This window comes from Triturus cristatus, chromosome 6 (assembly GCF_964204655.1).
Source record: "Triturus cristatus chromosome 6, aTriCri1.1, whole genome shotgun sequence".
In the NCBI taxonomy this organism is placed as follows: domain Eukaryota; kingdom Metazoa; phylum Chordata; class Amphibia; order Caudata; family Salamandridae; genus Triturus; species Triturus cristatus.
In genome coordinates this window covers 624,213,487-624,241,165 of record NC_140589.1, presented here as the reverse complement: position 1 = coordinate 624,241,165, position 27,679 = coordinate 624,213,487, and the positions used below count along the sequence as shown (strand labels likewise).

General features: G+C 47.3%; 1 protein-coding gene across 1 annotated transcript in view; it reads right to left on the bottom strand.

Moving 5' to 3' along the window:
* The window catches only part of FBXL4 (F-box and leucine rich repeat protein 4), a 224,141-nt gene that overhangs the window by 6,039 nt on the left and 190,423 nt on the right, over positions 1–27,679 (bottom strand). Inside the window, exons 6-7 of the mRNA XM_085611122.1 lie at positions 8,207–8,420; positions 35–106 (exon numbers count right to left, since the gene is read on the bottom strand). Coding sequence (XP_085467248.1) covers positions 35–106; positions 8,207–8,420 — 286 coding nt within the window. The remainder of the gene's footprint in view (positions 1–34; positions 107–8,206; positions 8,421–27,679) is intronic.

The window sequence follows — 27,679 nt, the reverse complement described above, 5'->3', positions numbered from 1 at the left end:
CAAGCCAAGCATGACTACGTCTTCAAATTCTTACCTTAACACAGCTACCAAGATTGAGGTGCTGAAGCTCCGCGCAGAAGTTCAAAATGCTCAGCAGTGCTGTTTGCTGCCAATGACCATCACATCAGTAAAACATGTGGAAAGAGAAACGGAGGTGTTATCCAGATGGGACCGTCAATTATTTTAGAGAATCAGCCTGACCTTAATATCAAAGTATTTCCTTCACTAACAGGATACAGCCAGTCATTGAATATTGGCACAAGCAGTCTGCTGTCTAATGGCACAATAAATACACCTAGATGCACAACAGATCAAATACATCACCCATTATTTGGGGGCAACATTCACAATAAGAGAAAAAATGTATCCTTCTATATTGGAAGTCATGAAATTAAAAGAGCATGGAAATATGATTTAATTTTGCAGAATGGCTATTGTTAATATTTATTTTTGATTTGAAGCAATTAAATCCTTTTGTGAGGAAATTCAATTCACTTTAACCAAGATTATTAATGCCTTTCACAAAGCTAAGAAGCAGTGCAATTCATAGTTTTACTGACAGCAACCAACTTTTAAGTTCTTCAGTGAACATCATTTAGTTTCGGCCCGTGTTAACGCTGTTTATTTTCCCTTCTGTGCCTGGTTTTTAATCTGTTTTTCTTGACCGTGATAGTGTTTTCCTTCCTGTCTGCCCGCCTACCTCGCCGCCCTCCACCTTCCCTCCCCGCTCCCCGCTCCCGCCACCACCGCTGACCCCGCCCCTTTTTTCTTTCTCTTCCCTCCCCGCTCCCGCCTCCCAGCTGCTCCGCCCACCCGCGCACTTGGCCTTAAATGGCGACCGTGCGACGCAGGTGAGTGTGACCCACTTGTGGGACACCCCCGCGCCGCACGGCCACCAGCTGCTGCGTGTGCCCCATCGCCTTGCCCTCTGCCTCGCTGCCTGCCTCGCTGCCGGCTCTCCCGGCTGTTGTCTGTTTTGATTTGTTTTTCTTGTTTTGTTCGACACTTGTGCCTGTTTTTCCTGTCAGTTTCGGCCCGTGTTAACGCTGTTTATTTTCCCTTCTGTGCCTGGTTTTTAATCTGTTTTTCTTGACCGTGATAGTGTTTTCCTTCCTGTTTGCCCGCCTACCTCGCCGCCCTCCACCTTCCCTCCCCGCTCCCCGCTCCCGACACCACCGCTGACCCCGCCCCTTTTTTCTATCTGTTCCCTCCCCGCTCCCGCCTCCCAGCTGCTCCGCCCACCCGCGCACTTCACCTTAAATGGCGACCGTGCGAACGCGCAGTGGTCACGCGCAGCGGGCGCGCCGATTGTGCGCCGAAGGTGCGCCAAAGGTAAGCCCGTCTACGCCCGTCCGCGCCTGGACCGCGCCCAGTGCCAGGACCCCTGGCCCACGAGGACCCCGACCGACCCGCCTGACGTACACCGCCGCCACCCTCATCGCACTCAACACCGGCCGAGTCCCGGGATGCTGCAGAGCCACCCCACGACACACCCACGGACCCTTCAGCTGCAACACCTGCAAATTCACCTGCATCGGGACCTGCCCGACACCAGCACCCGCCAAGCCGAGCACCAGCAGCAACCACCTCAAGTGCATCCTGCTCAACACCCGCTCCGTCCACAGACACGCCATCGAACTCTGGAACCTCCTCGACACCACAGCCCCCGACGTCGCCTTCATCACGGAGACCTGGATGAACGCCTCCTCAGCGCCCGACATCGCCATCGCAATCCCTGAAGGTTACAAGATCACCCGGAAGGACCGCAACACCAACCAGGTGGGAGGAGGCATCGCCATCATCCACAAGAACACCATCCGCATCACGACCAGCACCGACAACACCCCACCCTCCGCCGAACACCTGCACTTCCAGATCCACACCGACCCGAAGACCACCCTCAGAGGCACCCTGATCTACCGACCTCCGGGACCACGCACACAATTCAGCGAAGACATCGCCGACTTCGTCAGCCCGCACGCCCTCCCCTCCGCTGACTACATCCTCCTGGGGGACTTCAATTTCCACCTGGAGAACAACAACGACTGCAACACCAGCACCCTGCTCGACAACCTCGCCAACCTTGGACTCAAGCAGCTGGTGTCCACCCCCACCCACCTCGCCGGACACACACTCGACGCCATCTTCTCATCCAGCAGAGACATCACCTTCAGCCACGCCACAGAACTCCACTGGACAGACCACAGATGCATCCACTTCACCTTCAGAAGAACGACGACCCACCACCAACAGCAACAGGTTGCCCGAAGAAGCTGGAACAAGATCACAGCCGACCAGCTCGCCGCCTCCCTGAGCCAGCACCCTCCGGCCAGCTCAGCGAACCCCAGCCAGGCCGCCACGAAGTGGATTAGCAACTGCGCAGACGAACTCGCCCCACTGAGGACCCCGCCCAGCAGACCCGGCAGTAAGAGAGCTCCATGGTTCACCGACGAACTCAAGAGCTCCAAGAAGGACTGCCGAGCCCTCGAGAAAGCCTGGAGAAGGGAACCCACGCCGGACAACAGGACCACCCTCAAGCTCGCCACCCGGAAACACCACCAACTGATCCGCATCGCCAAGAAAACAGCTTTCAAAAACCGACTAGACAACAACGCACACAACTGCAAGGAACTCTTCAACATCGTGAAAGAGCTCTCCAACCCCAACGCCGGAAACAACGACATCACCCCTTCGCAAGACCTCTGCAACTCCCTCGCTTCCTACTACCACAACAAGATCGCGGACATACACGACAGCTTCAGCACTCAACCGACGCATGCCACGACCGCAGGACCTCCACCCACCACCACCCTCCGCGCCTGGACCCCGGTCAACACCGAAGACACCGTCCACACGATGAACTCCGTCCACTCCGGATCTCCTACCGACCCCTGCCCTCACCACGTCTTCAACAAAGCCGACGTTGTCATCGCACCCCACCTGCGGGACATCATCAACACCTCATTCGACACCGCCACCTTCCCCGAGAGCTGGAAGCACGCCGAACTCAGCGCTCTACTGAAGAAACCTACAGCAGATCCCACCGAACTCAAGAATTACCGCCCCATCTCGCTCCTCCCGTTTCCAGCCAAAGTCATCGAGAAGACCGTCAACAAACAGCTGGCCGCCTTCCTCGAGACGAATGGATCCCTCGACCCATCACAGTCCGGTTTCCGTGCCAACCACAGCACCGAGACCGCCCTCATCGCCGCCACCGACGACATCCGAGCCCTGATGGACAACGGGGAAACAGCGGCCCTCATCCTCCTAGACCTCTCCGCGGCTTTCGACACGGTCTGCCACCGCACCCTAGTGCAGCGCCTCAGCAACGTCGGAATCCAGGAGAAGGCGCTGGAATGGATCGTCTCCTTTCTCGACGGAAGAACACAAAGAGTCCGCCTACCACCGTACAAGTCAGAGGCCACCAAAGTCATCTGCGGCGTCCCACAAGGATCCTCACTGAGCCCGACTCTCTTCAACGTCTACATGAGCCCCCTCGCGGCCATCGCACGCCAACACAACCTCAACATAATCTCCTACGCCGACGACACCCAGCTGATCCTCTCCCTGACCAACGAACCCGCCACCGCCAGAGCCAACCTGCACGAGGGGATGAGAGAGGTAGCCGAGTGGATGACGACGAGCCGCCTGAAACTGAACTCAGATAAGACGGAGGTCCTCATCCTGGGCTCCTCGCCCTCCGCCTGGGACGACTCCTGGTGGCCCCCCGCCCTGGGCACCGCACCCAAACCGACGGACCACGCACGCAACCTGGGTTTCATCTTGGACTCCTCCCTCTCCATGACCAAGCAAGTCAACGCCGTCTCCTCGTCATGCTTCAACATCCTGCGCATGCTGTGGAAGATCTTCTGGTGGATCCCCACCGAGACCAGGAAGACCGTCACCCAGGCCCTCGTCACCAGCCGACTGGACTACGGCAACGCACTCTATGCCGGAACCACCGCCAAGATCCAGAAGAGGCTCCAGCGCATCCAGAACGCCTCAGCCAGACTCATCCTCGACATCCCACGACACAGCCACATCTCCGGACACCTAAGAGACCTGCACTGGCTCTCGGTCAACAAGAGAATCACCTTCCGCCTCCTTACCCACGCACACAGAGCTCTCCACGACCAAGGCCCGAGCTACCTCAACAACCGAATCAACTTCTACGCTCCCAAACGCCACCTCCGATCCGCCAGCCACGCCCTCGCCGCCGTCCCACGCATCCGCAGAGCCACCACAGGAGGAAGGTCCTTCTCCTACCTGGCCGCCAAGACCTGGAACTCCCTCCCGGCAGACCTGCGCCTGACCCAAGACCACCTCTCCTTCAGGAAGAAGCTCAAGACCTGGCTGTTCGAGCAGTAGCGGCACCACCCCCCCCCCCCCCCCATAGCGCCTCGAGACCCTACGGGTAGGTAGCGCGCTCTATAAATGTCTTTGATTGATTGATTGATTGATAGATGAAAATGACTACTACAAAAAGTAGCAAAAAAACTCTAGGGGCCAAATATTTTAAAGTCTTTCCCATGTACAACAGCAGGTATCACATGTGCGGGTTGAGTTGGATCATTGGGAAGGTTCGCAACACACTGTACCAATGGAGGACAGTGTCACAAGCGGGGATAATGCAGTTTCTCTCTAATCCTGCCTCAGAACTGTTCCACACCTTGACAATGGGTATGGCAGGATGTAGCTATGCATCCACCACTTGTAGGTCAGACATTTGTGAGGACAGAATCCATAGACTGTAACAGCAAAGAAGGTCTCTTGCTCCCAGCTTCTCACACCACACACTATGTGAACGGAATAAAGGCCTGTGGTCAACCGCCTTCACAATGCATTACTTCCTGCTGTGTCTGAAACTGCTTGTATTTCTTTAGAAGAAATGGTCCTTTTGGTCAATGCATTAAAGAACGACATGGACTCCATTACATTTTGGCCCTAAACTGTGCTTGGAGGAGGCTACCACTTTAAATCTTTAAGGTGCCAGTTTGTTCCCACAACCTCTGCAGACATTACAATTATTGCTGGTTAGGATTAGGCTGTACCAATGTAAATGCCGGTGTGATTTAGATCCAGGTTGTGCACGAATCTGGGAAAGCACAAAGCCTACACAAACTCCTGCTGGCACATGCATGCACTTGACCAGGTGGTAATCTTGGAACGGTTCTTGTTATAATGCATAATTTCTGTATGTGTGTATGAACAGACCTCTTGCAAAGGTTTTAGCTGATCGCATGTGCGCCCACATACACGGGCAGATGTCTTTGAAAGGTTTTCAAATAGGTTTCTATGACAGAGAGGGAAACCCTATTTAAATATCTCTGCTCACAGCAGTGCTCTTACATGGTGCAGCGTACGACTAACCATAGGTGGCCCAGTAGCAGTGTGTGAGGACCTGCCAGGAACTTAAAGTAAAAAATAAAAATACCCAAACGTTTTTTTAAAAGTACCAAAAAGTTTGCAATAGAAAACATTGTTGCTTTAAAAAGAAAGATGACATTGGACCACCAGCTCTGGCACTCAAGACAACTTTTTTTTGCGACGAAGTGTACATTGTTTCCAAGCAAAATCGGTCACTGTCAGTTGAACAAATAGTGGGTGGAATTCAAATATGAATGACACATGGATGAAGACCGCTGACCAAAAACGCCTATGTGTATGTACATGGCTTAAACAATAGTTTATCCTTAAGGTCAGCCCTATAAAGGCATGCATGCTCAGCCTCTCCGATACTCCAAATGCCTTAAGTATGCACAACCAACATTAAGAAGGAACTGAGTTTAGCGACACAAATAGCAGGTAGAGCTGGACTTGCTTTCCTGTTCTGACCATTTTTTAAAATAAAGACAGTGGAGAAATCAGATTATTTTCAATGTGGAATTATGTGTTAATAATAGTAACACTAATATGTCAGTTGGTCAGTCAATCAGCTTTATTCAGTTTAAAACAAGGAAAACATACAAGCACAAGGCGTAAAACTCATATATACAATTATAAACATTTTCCGAACAATTTATTAGAGCAGTTTTTTCAGACAAGCCCATCAGCAATAATACACACTACAAAAGGATAGTCCATATCTCTTCCTAATAGACAGTGAGCGTCTAATGTAGTTCACAATCGCAAGAAATGTTTTCAGGGAGCTGAATTGTTATAAAAAACAAGCATCTGCAATGTAATAGATCTTGCATTTGCAAGAGTTTAAGATATTGGCATTGTAAAAATGACAGTGCCTTTTATTTGTGTGTTTTGATAATTAACACATAAATAAAAAGCATACTCATTTACAATGCCAATAGCTCAAACTCTTGTAAATGTTGGACCAATTTAATTTCAAGGAAGCGGACGCCATTTTCCCGGGCTGCTTAAAAAGTGAAAGCATGCATGGCGCGCTGAATGTTGCAGGAAAGCATGTCGTGCCTGCAATGGGACAAATTCATTAAAGAAAAAAGTGCTTACAGACCAAATAAGGCATACAACAGAAATAAAAGGGCCAGTCCTCTTGGGAGGCTACAAATGAAGACAAGGCGGTACTAAGGAGGGACTAGCAAGCCTATTAACTAATCAAAAGCCAGAATTTACAAAGGACAATGACACAACCCAATGAAAAATATGGGCGGAGAGTGGGCGGAGCTTCAAGTCCATACTCGAAAACAGCATTCTTCGCAGAGCAGCGCATGCGCTGCCCAGGCTCAACCTAAAAACAAATGCTAGTTTGTACAGACTAATATTGGCATCCTGCTAAATTGTCACTAAAAACGTTTCTGAATAGTCCTGTCTGAAGTTCAAAATAGCATAAAGCGAGCTGGGCTTTGTTCTGAGACAATGTCTCAGGAGCATTTAGGAAGGTCTGCAAACCAAGAGCCTTGCATGGGAAACTCCACTAAAAAACGGACAGTATTAGAATGAAGACAAGTCAAATAAAAATCTGTGCTGCGAGTTAGAAATGGTGGAAAGATAACATTGTAAGCCCAGTGTTAGTTTAATCATCAGTGATGACTACCTGTCTTCAATTTACATGACTTCCTCAAATCGAGTCTCTTGTTGAAAGTTACAAAATACGTTTTTGACCAAGTCCACAGATTTATTTCCTGAGTATTCAGGATTAAAAAACAGAGACTTGGGAGCCCACAGCTGATAAAAGCGGACTTCACGCATGGAAGCCATGGTATGGCAGACACATTCTCAAGGGATAAACAGTCAGCAATAATCATCCTGGATAGGCTCTCTTCTGGGGTCCCCCCATACCCTTTACAGAAGAAAACAAGGTGCTAAGTTTGATTTCGTCTTCTAGATACACCAGCCCACCATCTAAGCGGCACATAAAAGTAGGAGAGGATTGTGAAACAGCAAGTAACCTATCTATCTAAGAACCTATTTTCCACCCTTTGCAGCCATTCAACACTGAAATACCCCAGCGCCATAACACCCCATTGCCAGACATTTACTCTTATAGATACATAACATTTCCCGCTCTGGTTTATGGCCCAGTCTAGACGCAAAACGGAAGACAGGCTCAATCGTTCTTTGACGATGATGTGCCTTTAGTTTAAGCAAGATGTGCCAGCTAATTGAGGAGACAAAAGGGATGCCCAAATAGGCAAACGTTCGAACTTTGGCAACCTCGGCTCCATTATTTAAAAAGATCTTTGTTTCAGTATTCTTTGGTCCGCACATCATAATAAATGTTTAATTTAGATCAGATTTAAGACGTTGCTATTTCATAAAAGAGCTAAACGCATCCAATAGGGCTTTATGCCCATTTGCGGTTCTTGATATTAGTAACGCGTCATCAGCATATAAAAGTACTGAAACTGAGCAATACCCCCCAAAAAAATAATTAAATCCAAGTCTTAAATATCAAACTGGGGTTTAAATTAATGTATGCTAACCTAAAGGAATCACTACTAAAACAACCTTCTTTTATTTCCATAAATACATTATGTGAGAATATATGCATAATACCAAAATCAATATATTTATGCCAAGACCTTTTGATCTTCAACTAACAAAATATTTTCATTCGAAACACAAAGTCCGACCTATGCGCTGCAAAAGTGGTTTGGATGATCTTCTAAACAAGGCAATTCTATAAAAGAGGATACAGAGTGAAAGGAAGAAATTGACATACAAATGTTTACCAAAAAAACCTGTGTTCTTTCCTTACGAGGAATGCACGTAAGCAACAGTGTGCACTTACCTCTACTTTTGTTCGATAAAGTATAAGGCGCCGTAGGCCACAGACTTTGGAAATGTGGTTGAAAGCTTGAGGCTGTAGCTTATCACAGGAGGCAAGGTTTAACTCCTGAAGATTTGGACACATCTCTGCGATGATCTCCAGGCAAGCTTCATTAAGAAAATGACCGCATGCCAACTCCAGACGCACTAGTTCTGATCCACAGACTTTCAAAAATCTGCAGGAAAAAACACAAACACCTTCTTACACGCAGGAGTGAGTTTGAGTGCAGATTTTGTTTCTAGTTGTAGACAAACAAACAATGGCCCTGTGGTGATATAACACAAAAAACTTAAATTTTACGTGGAGGTTCAGAGAGAAGACAGTCCCAATGGTGTCTACAATTATAACTTTCTTCAATAACTTTTCAGAACATTTGTTTGAAGTTCAAAATGTCCGTAAAGAACAAGTTACTTACCTTCGGTAACAATATATCTGTAAGAAACATAGGTTAGTTATAGATTCCTTACCTTAGAATTACCCCCAGGCGTCAGACTGGATCCAGAGAATTTTTGTCAGCAGTACCCCTGCAAGTCAGAAGGTAGCGTCGGTCGACTCCACGTTCATCGTTGGCGTCGTGGTCGCCGGGATGACGTCACAGTAGCTGCATAGACGCCACCCTCATGCATTGACGTCAGTTCTGTACACGACTTTCCACGTCAGAAGCGCAGAGCCATGCAAGACAGTGACCACTGGTGCACAAAACTAGGGCCCTGAAAGGAAGTCCTTAACCCTAGAAGTCAGTTCACAGAACGGGGAATATGGGTGGGACAGTAAGGAATCTATAACTAACCTATGTTTCTTACAGCTATATCGTTACCGAGGGTAAGTGCCCTGTTCTTCTGAAAGAAACAGTTTGTTATAGATTCCTTACCTTAGAATAGATACCCCAGCAGGTGGGTCTGCAAACTAAGTTCACACCAGAAAGTCCTGGAGAACAGAACAGCCAAAGAAGCCGTCTCTCCGGACTTGGCTGTCCAGGCAGTAGTGTTTGGTGAACGTGCGCAGCGATGCCCACGTAGCTGCCTGACAGATGTCATTGAGGGGCTTCCCCGTCCCAAAGCAGTGGTAGCTGCCGTCGCCCTAGTGGAATGGGCGCGCAGTCCCACTGGAGGCTCCTTCTTTGCCACAGAATAGCAAGCTTTGATGCACAGAACGACCCACTTGGAGATGGTCCGTTTGTGCATGGCCCGACCTTTCTTAGCGCCCATGTAACCAATTAAGAGCTGGTCGTCCACCAGGAATTGTTTGGTGCGATCCAAGTAGAAGGAGAGGGCACGTTTTGGATCCAGACGGTGGAGCCTCTCTTCCTCTTTTGAAGGATTCGGAGGCGGAAAGAAGGTGGGCAAAGTGATGGTTTGGCCAATGTGGAAAGAAGTAACCACCTTGGTAAGAAAGGTAGGTCTTTCTAAGGACGACCTTGTCCGGATGGACAGCCAGAAAGGGAGGCTTGGAAGAAAGCTTGTAGCTTACTCACCCTGGGTGCAGAGCTCAGGGCTACCAGAAAGGAACTTTTCAAAGTGAGAAGTCTGAGAGGACAGTTATGTAGTGGCTCAAAGGGAGCGCACATAAGATATGCAAGAACCAAGTTCAAGTTCCACTGGGGCATTAGGAAGGTAATAGGAGGGAAAGGATGAGTAATGCCCTTCAGGAATCTATTTATAACAGGGGAATTAAAAAGAGAAGGTTGATAAGGAAGCCTAAGGAAGGTTGAAATGGCTGAGAGGTAGCCCTTTAGAGTGCCCAGAGCAGAGCCATGCTGGGCCAAAGAAAGGAGAAACACGAGAACCTCAGAAAGAGGGGCGGAAAGGGGATCCACAGCCTTTGCTGTGCACCATGCCACACATTTGTTCCATCTGCAGGCGTATACCGTCTTAGTGGAGGGACACCGGGTTGCGAAAATAACATTACAGACTTCGGGAGGCAGGTCAAACGACGTTAACTGCCGCCACTCAATCTCCACGCAAGGAGGTGGAGGCTGGACAGGTTCGGTGGAGGTCTGTCCCCTGCTGCTGCGACAGAAGATCTTCCAGAAGAGGCAGTCTGATCGGAGGATCGATAGCTATGTTGAGCAGCTCGGGATACCAGACTCCTCGTGCCAAGTCCGGAGCCACAGGAATGACTTGGGCCCGGTCTCGCTTGATCTTCTTCAGCACTCTGGGCAGAAGTGTTATAGGCAGAAAGGCGTAGAGAAGACCGCAACTCCACTTGTGACGAAAAGCGTCACCTAGCGAGTGCCGCCTTGGAAATTCCAACGCGCAGAACTGCTGACATTGTGCATTCTCTTCGGTGACAAATATATCTAACTAAGGCTCCCCCCACTGACGAAAGAGACCCTGCACCACCTCCGAGTGAAGACACCATTCGTGAGCCATCATGCACCTGCAGCTGAGATCATCCGCCCTGGCATTCAGGGAACCTGCCAGGTGTTGAACCACCAGGGATATACCCTGATGTTCCAGCCACATCCAGAGGGGGAGGGCCTACTGACAGAGGGTCCACGACCCCACCCCGCCTTGTTTGTTGCAGTACCGCATGGCAGTGGTGTTGTCCGTGAACACCTAAACTACTCTTACTCGGACAGAGGGAAAGAATGCTTTGAGTGCAAGACGAATCGCCCAAAGCTCCAGAAGGTTGATGTGGAGCCCGGTCTCCGCCGGAGACCAGAGGCCTCTGATCTCCGCCTCCCCCACATGGCCGCCCCATCCCAGAAGTGATGCATCGGTCACCACTGTGAACTCTGGTTGAGGAAGGGAGAGGGATTTGACGCCGACCCAATCCTGGTTCATCAGCAATTGGTGTGCAGTGCCCTCAGAGATCTGGACGCAATCGGACAGGTTCCCCTGATGTTGTGCCCACTGGAACTTCAGGTCGGACTGCAGAGCCCGCATATGCCATCTGGCATGGTCCACCACAGGATGCAGGAGGCCATCAGGCCTAGTAGCTGGAGGGTCATCCTGACCGAAACCCGGGGTAGAGGCTGAAAGATTGGAATCATGGCCCAAATATCCCAGACTCGCTGTTCGAGAGGATAGACCCGAAACTGCGTCGTGTCCAGAACCGCTTCAATGAAGAGGAGCTTCTGCAAGGGACTCAGGTGAGACTTTGGCACGCTGATAGAAAACCTCAGCAAATGCTGGAGGTCGGCCGTAGTCTGGAGGTGGGAGACTACAGCCTTAGGTGAGCCTGCCTTCAACAGCCAGCCGTCGAGATAGGGGAAGACTGGAACCCCTGATTTGCACAGATAAGCTGCGACCACCCCCATCACTTTCGTGACCACCCGAGGGGCGCTGGTAAGGCCAAAGGGGAGCACGGTAAACTGAAAGTGCTCATGGCCTACCGTGAACCGCAGGCAACGCCGGTGGGCCGGCAGGACGGGGATGTGAAAATAAGCGTCCTGCAAGTCCAACTCTAGCATCCAGTCTCCAGGGTCCAGGGCAGACAGGACCTGAGCTAGCGTAAACATTTTGAACTTTTCCTTCCGGGGTAAGCGGTTGACGTTCCTGAGATCCAAGATAGGACGCAGGCCTTTCTCCTTCTTGGGCACCAGATAGTAGTGGGAATAGCAACCACGACCTACTTCTGGGACAGGAACTCGCTCGATGGCCCCCTTGGCCAAGAGGGCCGAAACTTCCTGTTGGAGAAGGGCCAGATGATCCTCCGATATGCGATGGTACTGAGGTGGCATGGTGGGAGGAGCAGCCTTGAATGGGAGGGAGTAGCCCCTTCGGAGTTTTTGCAAAACCCACCTGTCTGACGTGATGGTCCACCAGTGGGGGAGGTGATGGCGAATCCTGCCGCCCACTGGCATTTGGTGGCCCTGAAAGGTCAAACTAGGAAGGTTTGGAGGCTGCTGCAGAGGGAGCTGTTGTGGACTGACCCACCCGCTGGCCCCCAGAACTACAGCGGTGGTTCCCACGTCCCTGGCCGCGCTGAGTCTGAACAGCGTGCGCCGGCCGTTGGCTCTGGGCGGGACATGGTGGGGCACCCCTTTAGTAGCCACGAAAGGGGCAAAAGGCAGACTGTGCAGGGTGGGTGGTGGAGAGGCCCAAGGACATGGGGTAGCCTGAGAGTCCTTAAAGCGCTCTAGCGCGTGGTCTGCCTTGTCACCCAATAGGCGATGGCCATCAAACGGCATGTCCATAAGAGTGGATTGGGCAACCCCTGAAAAACCAGTTGACCTCAACCAGGCATAGCGTCGAAGGGCTACCGACGTGGAAACCGTCCTGCCTAGTGAGTCGGCGGTATCCAGCCCATAGCAGATGGTAAACTTCGCTGCGTCTCTCCCTTCAGCAACTGCCCGGGAAAGTACGGACCGGACCTCCCCTGGGAAATGAGGCAGCACTTGCGCAACCGTATCCCACACGGAGTGGGTGTAATGGCCCAACAGACATGGGGTGTTTACAGACCGCAGTCCCAAGCTGGAGGAAGAAAACATCTTCTTCCCAAGAAGGTCCAGCTTTTTGGATTCCCTACCTGGTGGAGCGTTAGGGAATGCGCCTTTTGAAGTGGAGGCTTGGACCACCAAGCTCTCAGGGGTGGGGTGTTGGGAGAGGAAAGTGGGGTTGGCCGGGCCGGGCGGTGGCATCGGGCAATCAACCTATCCACAAGAGCCCTTATGTTGGGCCTGGACCAGGTGCCCAAAAGAATTTTCATCAGGGCTTCATTAAACGGCAGCAGGGGCTCCGAAGATCTTGCTGCCGGTTGAAGCATCTCTGTAGGTAGCTCGAGGCTAAGAGCCTCAGCCGGCCTATGCAACACCACTGCATACGAAGCTACCTCCTTCGTAGCCACGGTAGGAGGAGACAACATGCCAAGGTCTGGTGAGGTATCCAAACCACTGGCTTCCCCCAGTTCCTCTCTCCAGTCCGGTTCGTAACCTAACTGGTCTGTTAAAGGGTCTCCTGACCCCCTCCCAGCCCTCCTCACTCTCCTCTGGCTGCCAATCTGGTCTCAAAGAGCCAGGGTAGAACAGGGGCACAAAAGTACCCGTCAGCGCCGGATCCGGTGTCGGCCGATGCCGGTCCGGCGCTGTGTCTACCTCGAGTTGGAGGCCGGGGTCAACGTCGGCTGGGGACACAGCCGATGCCAGTTGCGGACGTTGTGAACGTGGAATCGGCGACAGGTAGGCGTAACAAGGTTGACCAGTGCCGATCCGGATCCAGGCCTGGAACCAAGGGTACCCTGCGAGGCCGGAGTCGGTGTCGAAGGCCCAGGGACGCCGGCTCCCGCCCCCCCCCCCACTTCCCGAGGCCTGAAGGCGCACCAGCGGAGTCGGGCTGACCAAAGATGCCATGCACCGCTTCGTAAAACAGACGAAGCTGAGCAGGGGTCGCTTCGGGTCCTGGGAAGGGAGGGAAGCCCGGAGTCAGCCTTTCGGGCTCCGTGCCCGGAGCCTTGGGGAGGGTCACCACCAGCATCCCTCGTCGCGTCGGCCGACTGACGAGAAGAGGTCGAAGAGTCATGGTGCTTCTTTGACTTCTTGTGCTTCGACTTACCTGACCCAGAGTGCTAAGACTTGGATGAGAAGTGATGATGGCTCCACGACCGGTGCCTCAACCTCCTACGCGACCGGGACCTCGAACGGCGTGGACCCGACTGCCGGGCCTCGAGAAGCTTTCTGGACTTTGGATTCATGGTACGGCAGTCGGAGCACGACTTGGGGTCGTGGTCGTGCTCCAGGCAGAAGAGGCACACACGGTGCGGATCAGTCACTGACATCAGTCGGCTACAGGAACCGCAAGCCTTGAGCCGGGCATCCCTCGTGCACCAGGAGTCGATGGATTTGAAAAACGATGTTTTCAAAAAGTGACTGGAGGTACCGCTCTCTCCGGATCTGCGCTTGCTGGCGCGGAAAAAGAAAGATCTGACGTCAGCGCGTGAGGGCGGCGTCTATGTAGCTACCGCGACGTCATCCTGGCAACCATGACATCAACGACGAACGCGGAGTCGACCAACGCCGCCTTCCGACGAGCAGGGGTACTGTTGACGAAAATTCTCTGCATCCAGTCTGACGCCTGGGGGTAATTCTAAGGTAAGGAATTTATAACTAACTGTTTCTTTCAGATTGGGCTGAGCACAGGGCCTGGTTTCAAAGCCTCGCAGCGTGGGCCATAGGCCATGCAAAATGGCTAATGTTGATGTGGAGTGAAGCAAAGCGCTTGCTCAAAAGTTGGGTGATATTCCATAAACATAAACAACAGTACACAACACATCAGTAAATAACAAATAGGAAAACAAATTGCGTTAAATGATGTCCGACTGAGGTGCAACTATATATATACACCACCACTTATAAATGGTTGCATGGCAGGAAGGGAGGTGATCTGCAGCCGCGACTTGCGATGAGAGGGCACCCTGCATGACAGCCGATGGACTTTTATTTTATTTTGATTTACTAACAGTTGGGTAAGTATTACGTACAGCGGGGATAGGGTGAGGGCAGGGGGTGTCACAGTTTATAAGGCATTATTACTTTTTGTGTTTACGATGGCGGTCAGCTAAGCCTGCATGAAACATCATAGGTCATTTCGCTACTTCTTCTTCTACGATCTTATATCATCTTGGTACATGCTCTTGACAGTTTCTACTTTGTATGCAGACAAGGGGTTCACCTCTGCCTGACAGGAGACCATTCTGGTGCAAAGTGGATCTCTTTTGCAACAATGAACGACCTGTATTCTGTGCTATCTTTTGAAAGTTGAAAACATATTTACATAAAATAACCTCTGATGTCATTATTTAATGTGTGACGTGTCTGAGATGATGAGCAGCGCACTGGGGGCGAGTTACGGTTAAAATGATAATATTTCCAGTGAATGTGTTTTCTTAAACAAGTGTTATCGTCTTACGAGAAACATTTTTGAGAACTTAACTTTAACAACGGTTTCTAAGCACATTTTTTGATTCCCGTCAATTGATGGCTTCAGTACGCTCTTCTGTGAGAGTGCATTAAATGAACGCTTTTGCAGTTGCATATTAAAAACAATGAAAACAAAGAATGCGAAGAAATTTTACAATTCGAGAATGAAAACCCAATCGTATATTTTTGGGGGCAACTTTATTTTGCCCACATCTTTGCCCCTCACGCATGAGGAGCCTGCTGCAAAACCCCTAGAAGGTAAACCATCTTGAGTGGCTGAAGATAATCTGCAAGTTTTCTGTCTGGGTGCACCTCCCCACACAGCCTGCACCCCCAGGCATCAGTGGATCCTGAGACGAGTCTGTCAAAGGAAGTGATAATGTTGCTCTCATCAGGGCAATCAAACTGGTACAAAAGGGGAGAGAGGATTGGGGTGCTCTTCTCAGTAGATTTTGGTCTCCAAAAAAAACAGGGTACTATGAACAATTATGGATCTCAGACTATTGAAAATCTACCTCAAAAAGGAGAAGTTCCGACTGAGGATGCTTGCTCAGGTTCTACAGACCTTGGATCAAGAGAACTGAATGGTGTCCCTCAGGAAGATTCTCCACTTTCTTTTGGAGTCAACCACTTCCAATTTACCGTACTGACCATACATTTATGTCTCAGATCTTTATGAAGATGATGCTTTTGTTCCTTTACACCTTCAGAGGTCAGGAATGTATGTATGCATTGCATCAACATCTGCCTTCTGAAGGTGGCCTCGCTACAGCTAGTTTTAGACCACATACAGACAAAGGTGTTATTGCTGCTCAACTTAGGGTTTTTGCAATAGCAAGTCCAAATCCCATCTTTTATTGGGGCTGTTCTGGACAAAGTTGCTATCACAACAAGTCCAGGACATTCAGGCTGGATTCATGATGTTTCAGGTTAGAGCTTCTGTTTCAGACTTGGTGGATCTGAGGCCACTTAGAATCTTGGCAAATGCATTTTACTGTTGCCTGTCACACACCTCATGACATACATCTCCAACAAGGTGACTCAGGACTGTCAGTTGTGGGTGACAGATGCCATTATGATACTTTGCAAGCTGATTTCCTTGCACCCTCCAAAGCCTACAGTAGAGACAGATGTGTCCTCTCTGGGCTGGTGAGGGCACTTAAACAAGGTGAAGATCAGAGAATTTCCGTTCAGATGGAGAATTGCCACCAGATAAATAATCTGGTGCTGCAAGTCATCCAGCTGGCCTTAAAGGCCTTTCATCAGGGACAAGTAAATACAGGCGCTTGTGGGCAGGACTGGCAGGTGGTACTACAAAAAGCAGGGTGTTCTGGGGTTTCCTACCTTCTGTCTAGAGACTCTGAGGCGTTCCAGATTTCTAGCACTTCCCTCAACATTAAGACAGACTAACTCAGCATCATCTTATCAATTACGAGTGAAGACTGCACCACGAGATGACTGGTGATATCTCTGAAAAGTGTGGCATACCTTCAACAGGTCTAATCGCTACCTCTGAAAATACTCATTGGGCCTGCACTTTAAGCTCTTTAGTTTCCCCCTCAAGTGTCCCTGAGAGAAGATTGTCACCTTTGCATGGTTCCTGACTTTATATATTTCACATTTTTGCATTACGTTTTTCGATTAATCAATGTGGCGTTACACAGTAATTTAATTCAATAAACATCACTTCACAGTGTACATTTGGAGAGATCTTTAACATTTCCAAACAATTAAAATGCAATGTCAATAAACACTGCTAAAGAGGTTTGTAAATATAATTCCAATCTCTCGTTTTCGACTGTACTATAGGTCTCTAATAGTGAGCCTCTCACTATACTAAAGATTTTAGTCTCATATATTTTGCTGAGCCAGGTTCACGATATATCAGTTATACTGAATAGGATTATACACCAGGCTTGTAAACATATGGAATTTCAACTTGGAGGGGGAAAACAAAGTGGAGTCCACAAGTAGTTCACATGGGTAGGTAGTTGAGCAGACGAGAAGGGTTATCCTGGGAAGAGGGATCCTACATCTAACCACCCACTGGAAAGAGTACTTTATGATGCATTATGAGCAGGGCGCTTCTTAGTTGTAAGTTCTTTTAATTGTATTCACATAGATTCCCAAGCTGATGCAATGGGGTGTGTCCGGAATCTATGGGATTCTTCCCAGTGTAGCGCTGAACTCTGAGTTTCTGACTTCATATACGTATTTCCACCTTTGCTGCTGATCCCACGGGTCCTAAATGAAATCAAACAGGAAGAACCTCAACTGATTCTGGTGAACCCAGAGTGGGCCAGAAGGGAATGGTACACTGAAATGCTGATCCTGAACATATGGTCTCTTATTATACTTCTTCTGCACAGCAAGTAAGGGTGTTGCACTTGAATCTCCACAGTCTACACCTTCATGTGTGGAGATTGAACCAAACCAACTGAGGGGATCTGAACTGCTGTCTAAGGTGGATGACATCATTGTGGCTGTATGTCGGCATTCCTCTGAATCAATTTTCTCAGGTAGCTGGGTCTACCCTTGTCACATGATGAGAGGAAAGGCAGTTTCACCTTATACAGGCTAGGATGTCCGATATACTTCATATTATTTTTGGCCCTGCAAGGCCTTGATGTGGATACTATTATAAATGGCTACTTATAGGACCTATCAAGCCTTTATTTGCCAAATGAGCCCTCGTTATTCAAATCACCCATAGTGATGAGTTTTTTTAAACAGATAACACATGTTTCTACCTGCCTTCAACATTTTGTGATGTGCTACTTTCGAGCATTGTCATATTGGTACTGTGAGACTCTTTACTTAGAAGACAAGCCTCTCATTGCCATAATTTCTGCATGTCATATCAGCAAGCTGTAGGCTTTGCCAGTTCAGCCTTTATATACTACTTTTTCACTGACATACTGGTGATTGAAACAAAATACTGTCACACTCAAAATCAGGTAGTCCCTCACGCTTCCGGCGTTCTTTTCTTAGCCACAACCACCTAAAGAGGAGGAGAGTCTACACACGCTTTAGTATCTACACTTATAGGACTAAAGAGTAGTGGGTAAATGATGGTGCGAAGAAAGGGCACGGGTTCCGAAAGAGACTATCCTGATAAATTGTTCTCTGCATTAAACTGTGCTATGCCCTGCCCTAAAAGTCCCCTTTGGAGGCCTTCTGGATAATGACACAAGAGCAAAGGCCGCAACCAATGCTTTAGTTCAGGGTGTTCAGGTTTTAGACATCTGCCAGGCAGCAACATGGGCACCTGTCCATACTTTCACCAGGCACTTATGCGCTGATTCGCAATTCTGCAGAGATGGCCAATTTGACTGCTCTATCCTGCAGGACTTTCTGGTGAAAAGTCCAATCCCCAGCCCCAAATTCTTGGAGAGGGCATTGCTTTGGTAGTGATTCACAAGGTGAGTAAGTATCCATAAGAAAAATAAGTTGATACTCTAACCGCAGATTCCTCACTTCCCGCCTACCTGCCCATTCTGTGGAGAGGTCTTTGAGGTAATAATAAGGTCCCAAAGTTAGCTTTTGCACATGGTCAGTGAAAGATCAATTTATTAGCTATGCTCCCCAATACTGGGCAGAGAGCTGTCTAATGATTAACCTGATGTCACCATAAAGGGGTAGCACCTTCATGTGGTTCAGAATTGTTATGTCCAGAGGGAGAGATTCAAAATTGTATTAATAGTGATAACAAGCTTATATATAATCATTCCACACTTTTTTCAGGTTTCGTATCACTATCCATAGGAGGTGCTACTATTTGCCATTTGTCTAATACTTCAGTGTATTATTTATCATCTGCTGAAGGATGGGGCATAAATATCTTTAGTGCAGCCATGCAGTGAAACCCAGGACCCAATATTATGATGGGGGGGGGGTGGGTACATTAAAGACAGGCCTATAGTTTTTTACAATCAGGGGCGTCTGTAAAAAATTGGATTATTGAGGTGGGTGACTACGCACTTCGAGGAATAATCACAACTGTTGGCAGAGTGAACAACATAAGTTACTATATTTATCTGACCTCCTGCCATGGTAGCTATAGCACTTGGCATATAGACTCAACTTAGGGCAATATGCAATGTATTTAAGCTTTCTTTAACAAAACAGTATTAACATTAAAATGGCGTTCAATAACAGTCAATCACTGCAGTAGGCAAAAACCTAAGCACGATTTAAAGTAGACAGCAATGGAGTGCGGATTGAATACACCAACCAAATTGAGCCTGGTTAAAGATTTTACCTTACGAGTTAGTCTTTTAAGATGCAACTTACAATTGTAAGGAGCTGGGAACTTCAGGAGAGGGCACTTAGAGACTCCCGGGGTATCAGGCAAAGGCCAACAGCAAAGTTCAGTCCAGGTTCAGTTGCGACCAATCTAGCTGAGCACTTTAGAAGAAGAAAAGGGAAAAAGGTCTCTTGCTGCTTGTCATGTCCCTGTTGCCACAGAAAGGTTCAGTCAACTGAGCCTGGGAGTCCACTTTTTTGTTGTGGATACCAGGGGAGTAGGTCCAGTCCTTCAGGACTCCTCCCAAGTCCCAGGCAGAAGTTCCAGTCCTCTTCTGTTCTTTCACAGAAGTGTTCTGAAGAGGGTGCCAAGTAACTGCCTGGCATCAGCTAGTAGGTGGGAGGGGAGGTGTGTTTTCTGGGAACTCCCTAACCAATAAGGTAACAGTTCCCGGGACCAACCTTACCCACTTTTTTAGTAGATCCTGTATGCCTTACTGCAGATGAGCCCAAAATACCATTTGTCAGGACATTTCCAAAATGGCAAATCTTTTGGACCACACTAAACTTGGACTTTGAGGGCTGGGGGGTGTTTGGGAGTACCATACGGGAATCACCAGTGTCCTCCCACATAAAACACTAAAATCCAGTTAGAAGCAATCACAGTACCCACAACAAACCAAGAGACATTAGTCTGGTAGGACAAAGGACAAAATCTGTATTCAGCAACTAGATAAGGGATCCCCAAGAATTGTCTCGGCATCCTGTTCTCTTCATTTTAAGTGTGCCCCCTGTGTTACATGTGGCTCACTAAACTTGTCAAGCAGAAGTTGACAGTGTGTACCAGCGAGCGTTCAGGGGCAATAATGGCCATGAACTGTATGTGGTATTGAGGTTTGTGCTTTTAGCACTGTCAGATACTCACTATGTACCATTTATTTTTTTTTTAATGAGAAAAATGCAGTCTTTCCCTCTTGCACTTGATGCCCAAGCTCAACAATGTTTTACAGTTCAAGTTCATGTTTTATTTTTTTAATTATTCATATTTTGACTTTCTAGTAGGACTGAATGATTTGCAACAATATACTTTGATATTTCTAATACCTAGGTGCAATAAACACGCTTTACCTGGTCGGGGAAGTTTGTGGAACACGTAACCAAACAAAGTTGCCAAGTAGATTGAAGTGCCTGAAAAAACATTAGCAATACCAATAGGTTTAGCTTACAAATTCACTGTCAAACCAGACCAGAAAATCCATGTAGGTCAATGACTGCCCTCCTCCCATCTGTGCTGCTGCCAGAGAAAAACACCATACATTATCTAGTTATCTGAGACACTTTAATAGCATTACAGTGTCTTGTGGGTGCCTATTAAAGTTCAACCACTATTTTTGTGGAAGCACACAACTTCTTCACAATCGAAACATGTACTCCTGGCTCCCAACATGTGGGCAGAGCCAAAGCCCCTCTTTAGTGATGCTTACATAATTGTCTGGCGAAAGCAGCTCTGTCAAGCCAGATCATCAAAAAGCATGGACTGCAATCCCGAGAGCAATGCGGGCAGGGTCAGTGAGCATGGGGGGTGGTCAGAGACAAGGCTGAAAATATCAAAATATTCTGCCACTATTTTAAAAAAGTAAATGCAAGTTAAAGTAAACAGCAGGAAATACTCTCTTTTTATGAGATCTCAATTGGTTAATGAGATCACTGCAGTTGTGTGTGTAACAGACAATCACAGAATGAAACCTGGCTCGCGCAGTGGCTCGATGTGTACACATAAGTATTCATAGTGCTACGAGGTCCCAGCCTGGACTTAAAGCACTCTGAATATTTACGTCATTATTTTATAATTGTATTACACACTGTGTAAGCTGGGCTGACACAAAATGTTGAAAAAAGATTTAGGGTCAGATACACAAAGCATTTTTGAGGTCGACAATTGCCTGATTCTGAGATTCAAGCTGTTTGTGACAGCAAAAACACCAAACTGCGATTCTACAGAAACACAATTTGTGTTTACAATTCGGTATTTGGAAGGGGCGTTTTTAGAGCGTCCTTCCCAAATTCCGAATCGTAGTGGTATGTATTAATGTTTTGCGACTGAAATGCAGTCGCTAAATATGAATATTTTACTGACACCTCAAAGGAGATGGCAACCCGTTTGAAAACGGATAGGGGTCCGTGATGGACCCCTCCCCTTTGAGAATGTTTAAAATTACATTTTGTGAGAGCAGGCAGTAGTCCCAAGGACCATTACCTAGTCTTAAAAATGTAAATTAAATATTTAATTTCTTTCTTTTTTTAAACACATCCAGTTTTCCTATAGGGAAAACAGGCTGCACTTTGAAAACAAAACAAAAAACAAGGATTGCTTTATTTAAAAGCAATCACAGACATGGTTGTCTGCTGACCCCAGCAGGCCACCATCCCTGTGATGGCTATCATTCTTAAATGGGTTGCAAACTGCAAACTACCTCATTAATATTCATGAGGTAGGTCGATTTGCGACCCACTAGAAATCACAATTGTAATTTTAAACCTTTAATACATTAGGAATTGCGATTTCCAAATTGTGATTCGGCAAAAAAAACAATTTGGAAATCTTAATTCCCAATATTAGTACATCTGGCCCTTAGTGTTTAAAGCAAATCAAGTGTTTTCAAACATATATTTCATTAGTAATATGCGATTGGACAGTACCTGGTACAAATTATTTTTTATCCGTTTCTGTTCGAAAGACACACTCAGCTGGCAAAACGTTGCGTTGCCTCTTGCTCTCAAGTCGCCTTTACATTTACCGATTAAACAATTGCACACATTTACATTAACTTTTCTTTCAGGTACTATCAGACTCGATTCTTCTTTCTAAGTTTTCCTTTCCCTCAGCTTCACAGAACAGAAGAAACTCCTCCTCCCCTCTTCACTTTCAGCCAGAGTCACCTCAGGCGCGACACTGACCATTCAGGAACGGTTGTTTGATAAATTAGGGGAACTGCTTAGGCAACATTTAAAAAGATTGAGAACGTTGTCCATAGTAGACCCTGCCAACTTCGACCACTGGCTGTATCTAGAATTAAAGTACAATAGGAAAGGACAAAAGCGAGATGGAACAAACATTACCTGGCATGAACCTACTATTTGTTTTTAAAAAGGACTGTAGACATTAAGACTGATTAAGAGACCTTATTTAAGCACCCAGAAAATCTGCCAGTAGACTGTATGTAATTCGGACTAAGCTGCTTCATATTAAAATGTCGAACAATCTCATATCTGAATACCTGTCCAAGAGAATGAGTAGACTTATCCCTAATTGGAACTTCGGGAGTTTAAGTTAAACACTCCTGACGGTACAGCAGTATAAACACAACTATAAGGGAGACTTGTTTCACAAACTCGTCAAGTCAAGGCTCCAACAATATTCAAAAGGATTTGATTTTTCAAGGTATAGGAAGGTCCTAGACAAGAGACTGCTGAGCAAGAATAGTGTGCATCTAATAGTAAATTTAGTCAATCAGCCGGAGAAGACACTTTGTTAATCTCCACCAGATGAGGTTCAAGGGTGACCTCGTGCTCCCACTCGTAGTTACCAGTAGGAAGTTCCAATAAGGATACACAAGTAGAGAACCAAGCAGGTTTTACACAAGTCCCAGAAGGTAATGGATCGAGAAGGGAGTATGTTCTATACTCTCATGCACATATCGAGGACTGGTACAGGGTTTGTTCTCTTCAGAAACTCTAAATTTGCAGGCTTGGATGAGCTCAGATGCCAAGCAAATGAATGTAAAAGGTGCTGGAGGAACCTATTAAGGCCAAGCTCAAGGCGGTCTGTGTCAGAGCCAAAGCTTGCACAATTCCTTCTTGTTGACACTAGCTAGCACCGTGACACGAACAGGCGAGGAGCGGAATGTGCAAGCTGTGCGTTTGTCTGGTTGCTTCTATATTTACTGCCACTGCTTGCAGGCAGGATGATGGACAGGGCAGCATAACTCTACAACATTTAACATGTCGATGAGTTCAATCTGTTGTTTCAACATGCAGCTGAAAGAGTATCTCGGTGCTACCCTGAAATACTGAACTGGCCCACAGGCAGACATTTCAGTTCAAACATAAGTCTGCTTCATACTGAAATGAAATGCGCCTCTCTTCCCAGCACTGATGTTTATTTATAGATGTGTTTCTGCATTCCTTTTTTCTACCATGCATTACCGAAACAGATGCACAGCCCTCGATAGATGTTGACCCATCGTTTATTTGAAGCATCGTTTTCGTCGATACTAGATTCCTTTAATTTATTTACGCAAAATTTCGAAAAAACTATGCAAAATTACAAGAGACACTTTTTGTGTGAAATGCCTTCTTGTGTCAATTTTTGGCGAGAGGACCCATTGAGTACTTACAAAGTGCAGAAAAACGACTGCTGTGAACAACAGTGGCTTGTGTTTTGTTTGTTTGCGTTGTTCCTGTGATACCCTTTTTTATCCGAAAGCACTTGAAATTGAACGACATTTCATTATTTCACATAACAAGCATTACAAGAAATGCAGGAAATTGTATGAGATCATGTCGCCGTAAAGAAAACTTCGGCTGGATTTGGAGAGAGACCGGGCAGCGAAAGTAAAATGGGCGGTTGAATATGGGAAAGAAGTGAGGCACGGAATGGGCCAAATCATGCAAAAATGTCTTGAAGTCCTCTCGCAATGTTAGATTCGAACTATCACAATTTCATATACTACACACAACATACTTGACCACCTGTGCAGTACTTCATTAAACAGATCCTCAATAGAAGTGGTAATTGTCCCAAATGTGGAACACCTGCGACATGTTTCACAGCCTGTTGTGAAAAGGGCTCCAAGATGAGGACCAGGAGTGGAAAAACTCTTGGCACACTGAACTTTGGATACAAGACGCTTCTAAGGCTGCCTCATTGGGTCTATTCTCCTGTCAGGCAGGGGATGGAACGAAAATCAAAGCAGCACAACTTGGTCAAACGTAGGATTGCAATTTTATGGACGAGTACCCAAGTCCCACCACCGAAAGACTGGTTGGTTAAGGGACACAGGTGAATAGTCGAAATTGGAAGAAATACATTTGAAGCTTATTTGTAGGGATGAGAAACTGGAGGAGCTTTCGAGGATTAGAGATCTTCCCTCGAAGTGTTGCTACATTGATGACATACCTTGGTGCCTAAGGTGAAACAAATATGTAAAATATGGTGTATTAGCATGACATTTCTCAGCGAACTGTCTCAACCTTACACCCCATTACGTCTCTCTTTTGAATGATTGACAACTATAAATGCAGATTACCACTACACACTGAAATATATTCCTGGTATTTGCAATATGCTAACCCAAACATGGCATGACCAATGTTCTATGCTTTTTAAATGCTTTGAGTTATTGTCCTGTGATTGTTATATAGAACTGCACATGAAGTTCTCTAAATAATATTCCCATTACTTCTTTAGAACTGTTAAGAGGTCTACCGCACCAAAGTTTAAAGCCTCCAAACACTCGAGAAGAAAAATCATATTTTTTCTCTAATTCATATATTTACAAAATTAAAAGATGATTACCTGGATGCGCTCAATCTTGAAGATACATTGTATTATGCCAGATATCAAAACCAGCATCTGCAAATCTTCTCAGTTTTGTAGTAGGTGCCTAAGATTAACACTTGAATGCACGTTCTTCTCATATTCGCTCACTTTGAAGGATACTCGCAAATGGAATAATGTACGTGGCTCTATAAATAGCACTGGCCACACACATTACCGTATCTGGACAAAGGGCCTCCTTCATTCAAAAAACGAGCAGGAACTGACAGAACTCTTTAAATAACGTCCTACGTGGCCTTCCCTTAGGGATTGTCAAAACACGAAATTGACATTTCTGATATCTCAAAAGACCTTTTCGGATACTATCCTGAAAATAAATTTAGTTCAAGCAGAAAGTTTCCTTGAAGCCTAAATACAAACATTTTTCATGTCTCTTAACCCCTTCGATGCTGCGCAGATTCCGCCGCTGTGCTGGCGGAATCTTGCGCGGGCGGGGTCATGACGGAATGGTTCCGTCATGAGCACAGCTCAACCGTGGGTCATGACGGAACCATTCCGTCATGAGCACCGAAGGGGTTAAATTATTGCAAAAAACCCATTTACATGTCAAAGTACACTGACTCAGGCAACCCATTCCAACTATCTTCAGAAGAAACTTCATTTTTTTCTTTAAAACGTTTTTATTGTTTTTGCAACAAAGACAATCAACAGATATAGAATCAGACCGTATATATAGTACATTAGAAAAATCACCGTGCACAGTCAAAATTATTTCAGATAGGCCCAGGTTAGATACCTGACAATCATCAGTACCGCCCACCCTCCCCTCCACCCCCTTAGCCTCCCTAGCCATCCGAATCAGAGGATTCCTCATCAGAGAGAGGTGGTGGATCACATATGTTACCCCTATATTTGTTCCATGCTCCCCACACACTGACCCACTTACGAGGACAACCCCGCCTGACAAAAACGGAGCGCTCAGCAAACATAGCCCTATCCATCTCGCCCTTCCATGTTGATAGCAACGGCGTCTCCACCGCTCCCCATTTTTGGGCTATGTTCCGTTTGGCCGTCATGTTCCCAAGCGTCACCCAGCCCTGCGCCTGACGATTGAGATCTGTGGGCTCCCACACATTCAAGAGACAACACCTGGGCTCCGGCAGCAGCGACACCCCGCACACCTGTGACATCGTGCGCAGCACTCGCCTCCAGAATAGCTGGAGAACGGGACAGTCCCAGATCAGGTGATAAAAGGTGCCCTCCTCCCCGCAACCCCGCAGGCAGAAGGGGTGCGGCGCTCTACCCAGTTTATGTAGCAAGCACCTGGTGAAATATGAGCGGTGCAAAATACGAAGTTGCACCAGCCGCAGCCTCGAGGGTATACCCGCCTCGCGTGGCGAGGCCAGCGCCTCCCGCCAGTCTGGGTCATCAAATTCACCGACCTCGCCAGCCCACCTCTCCCTCAATAGTCCCATAGAGTCCGGCAAATTGTTGACCAATTTACGGTACGTAAAGGACGTGGCCCTCTTAGGCATGTATTCGGTCAACAACCTGTCCTCCAGTGGGGAGGCCTCCGGAACCTGCACACCTGGGGTTAACTGCGTCGTCAGGGCATGTTTCATCTGTAGATAGCGGAACCATTCTGAGGGAGCTAGCTCGTATTGCTGTTGTAAGCGAGCGAATTGGACCACCTCCCCTTTATGTACCACGTCGCCTACCACCGAGATCCCGATGGCATCCCAAGCATCGAAGCCCTTGCTGTCCCTCAGCCGCCCCAGTCGTTTTGTATCCCAGAGAGGCGTTAGTTTCGTCAGAACTCCCCGCCAACCCAGCCTGGCCTGCGCCGCATGCCAGAGAGACACAGTCTGTCGCAGAGGGCCGATCAGCCTCGGGGCCAACCGGGCATCATAGAAACTTCATTTTTAAGAGATAATGCAGCCACTTCTGTGGTGAAAGCAATCTTCTGATTTTATTGAGGCCATTTTTTCTTCAGATCACTCACTACTTGTTGAGTTTAACTACTGGTACATTCTTTAGTAGCTACCCTTGGAATCCAGTCAGTCACCAGAATGAAGTTTTGGGGTTTTCATTTATTAAGGTGCAGAAAACAGTCTGGAAATTACAGAGTAACACCTACTCACCACCTTGAAAAAGAAAAAGTGCTTCTTGGCATTAAGAACAGGGCTTTGAGGCAGGAGCTGGATTTAAATTATTATTTCCCAAATATTTTATTTTACAGTTTTACGAAGACCAATACAAGAGAGAGAAAAGTGTCATCTATTCTACTGCAAGCTGCAGTATTAACGGACTTACATTCTCAAACATTTGCCAAATAGAAACACTGATAGGAAGCCTGAGAAAGTGTGTTATCACATCAGATGAGTAAACGAGCCCCTGTGGTGGCTCTGTGTTTGCTCATTTATGGAGTCTCTAATTGGCCATGTATGTAAATGCATCCAGGTCAAAAAGTGCCATCTCACAAATACCAAGTGGAGCATCTCTTGTTGCAGCTTCTAAAAGTCATAGGTCAGCCTGCAGAGGTTGTCAACCACACTATTGAGCAAACACACTTACAACCACTTTGGTCAGGAAGATAGTCTTAAACTGGAACAGTCCTTGAGGTGTCAGCCCTGGCAGAGAGAGGTAATGCGGGAAACTGTTATATCAGGGCGAGTTGTGTTGTGTGCTAATGTAGAACATGCATATGTAGTTTTACTGTAAAACAAAACTCAAAACCATAGTGAAGGGAATGTGTACTTCAGAGAACAAG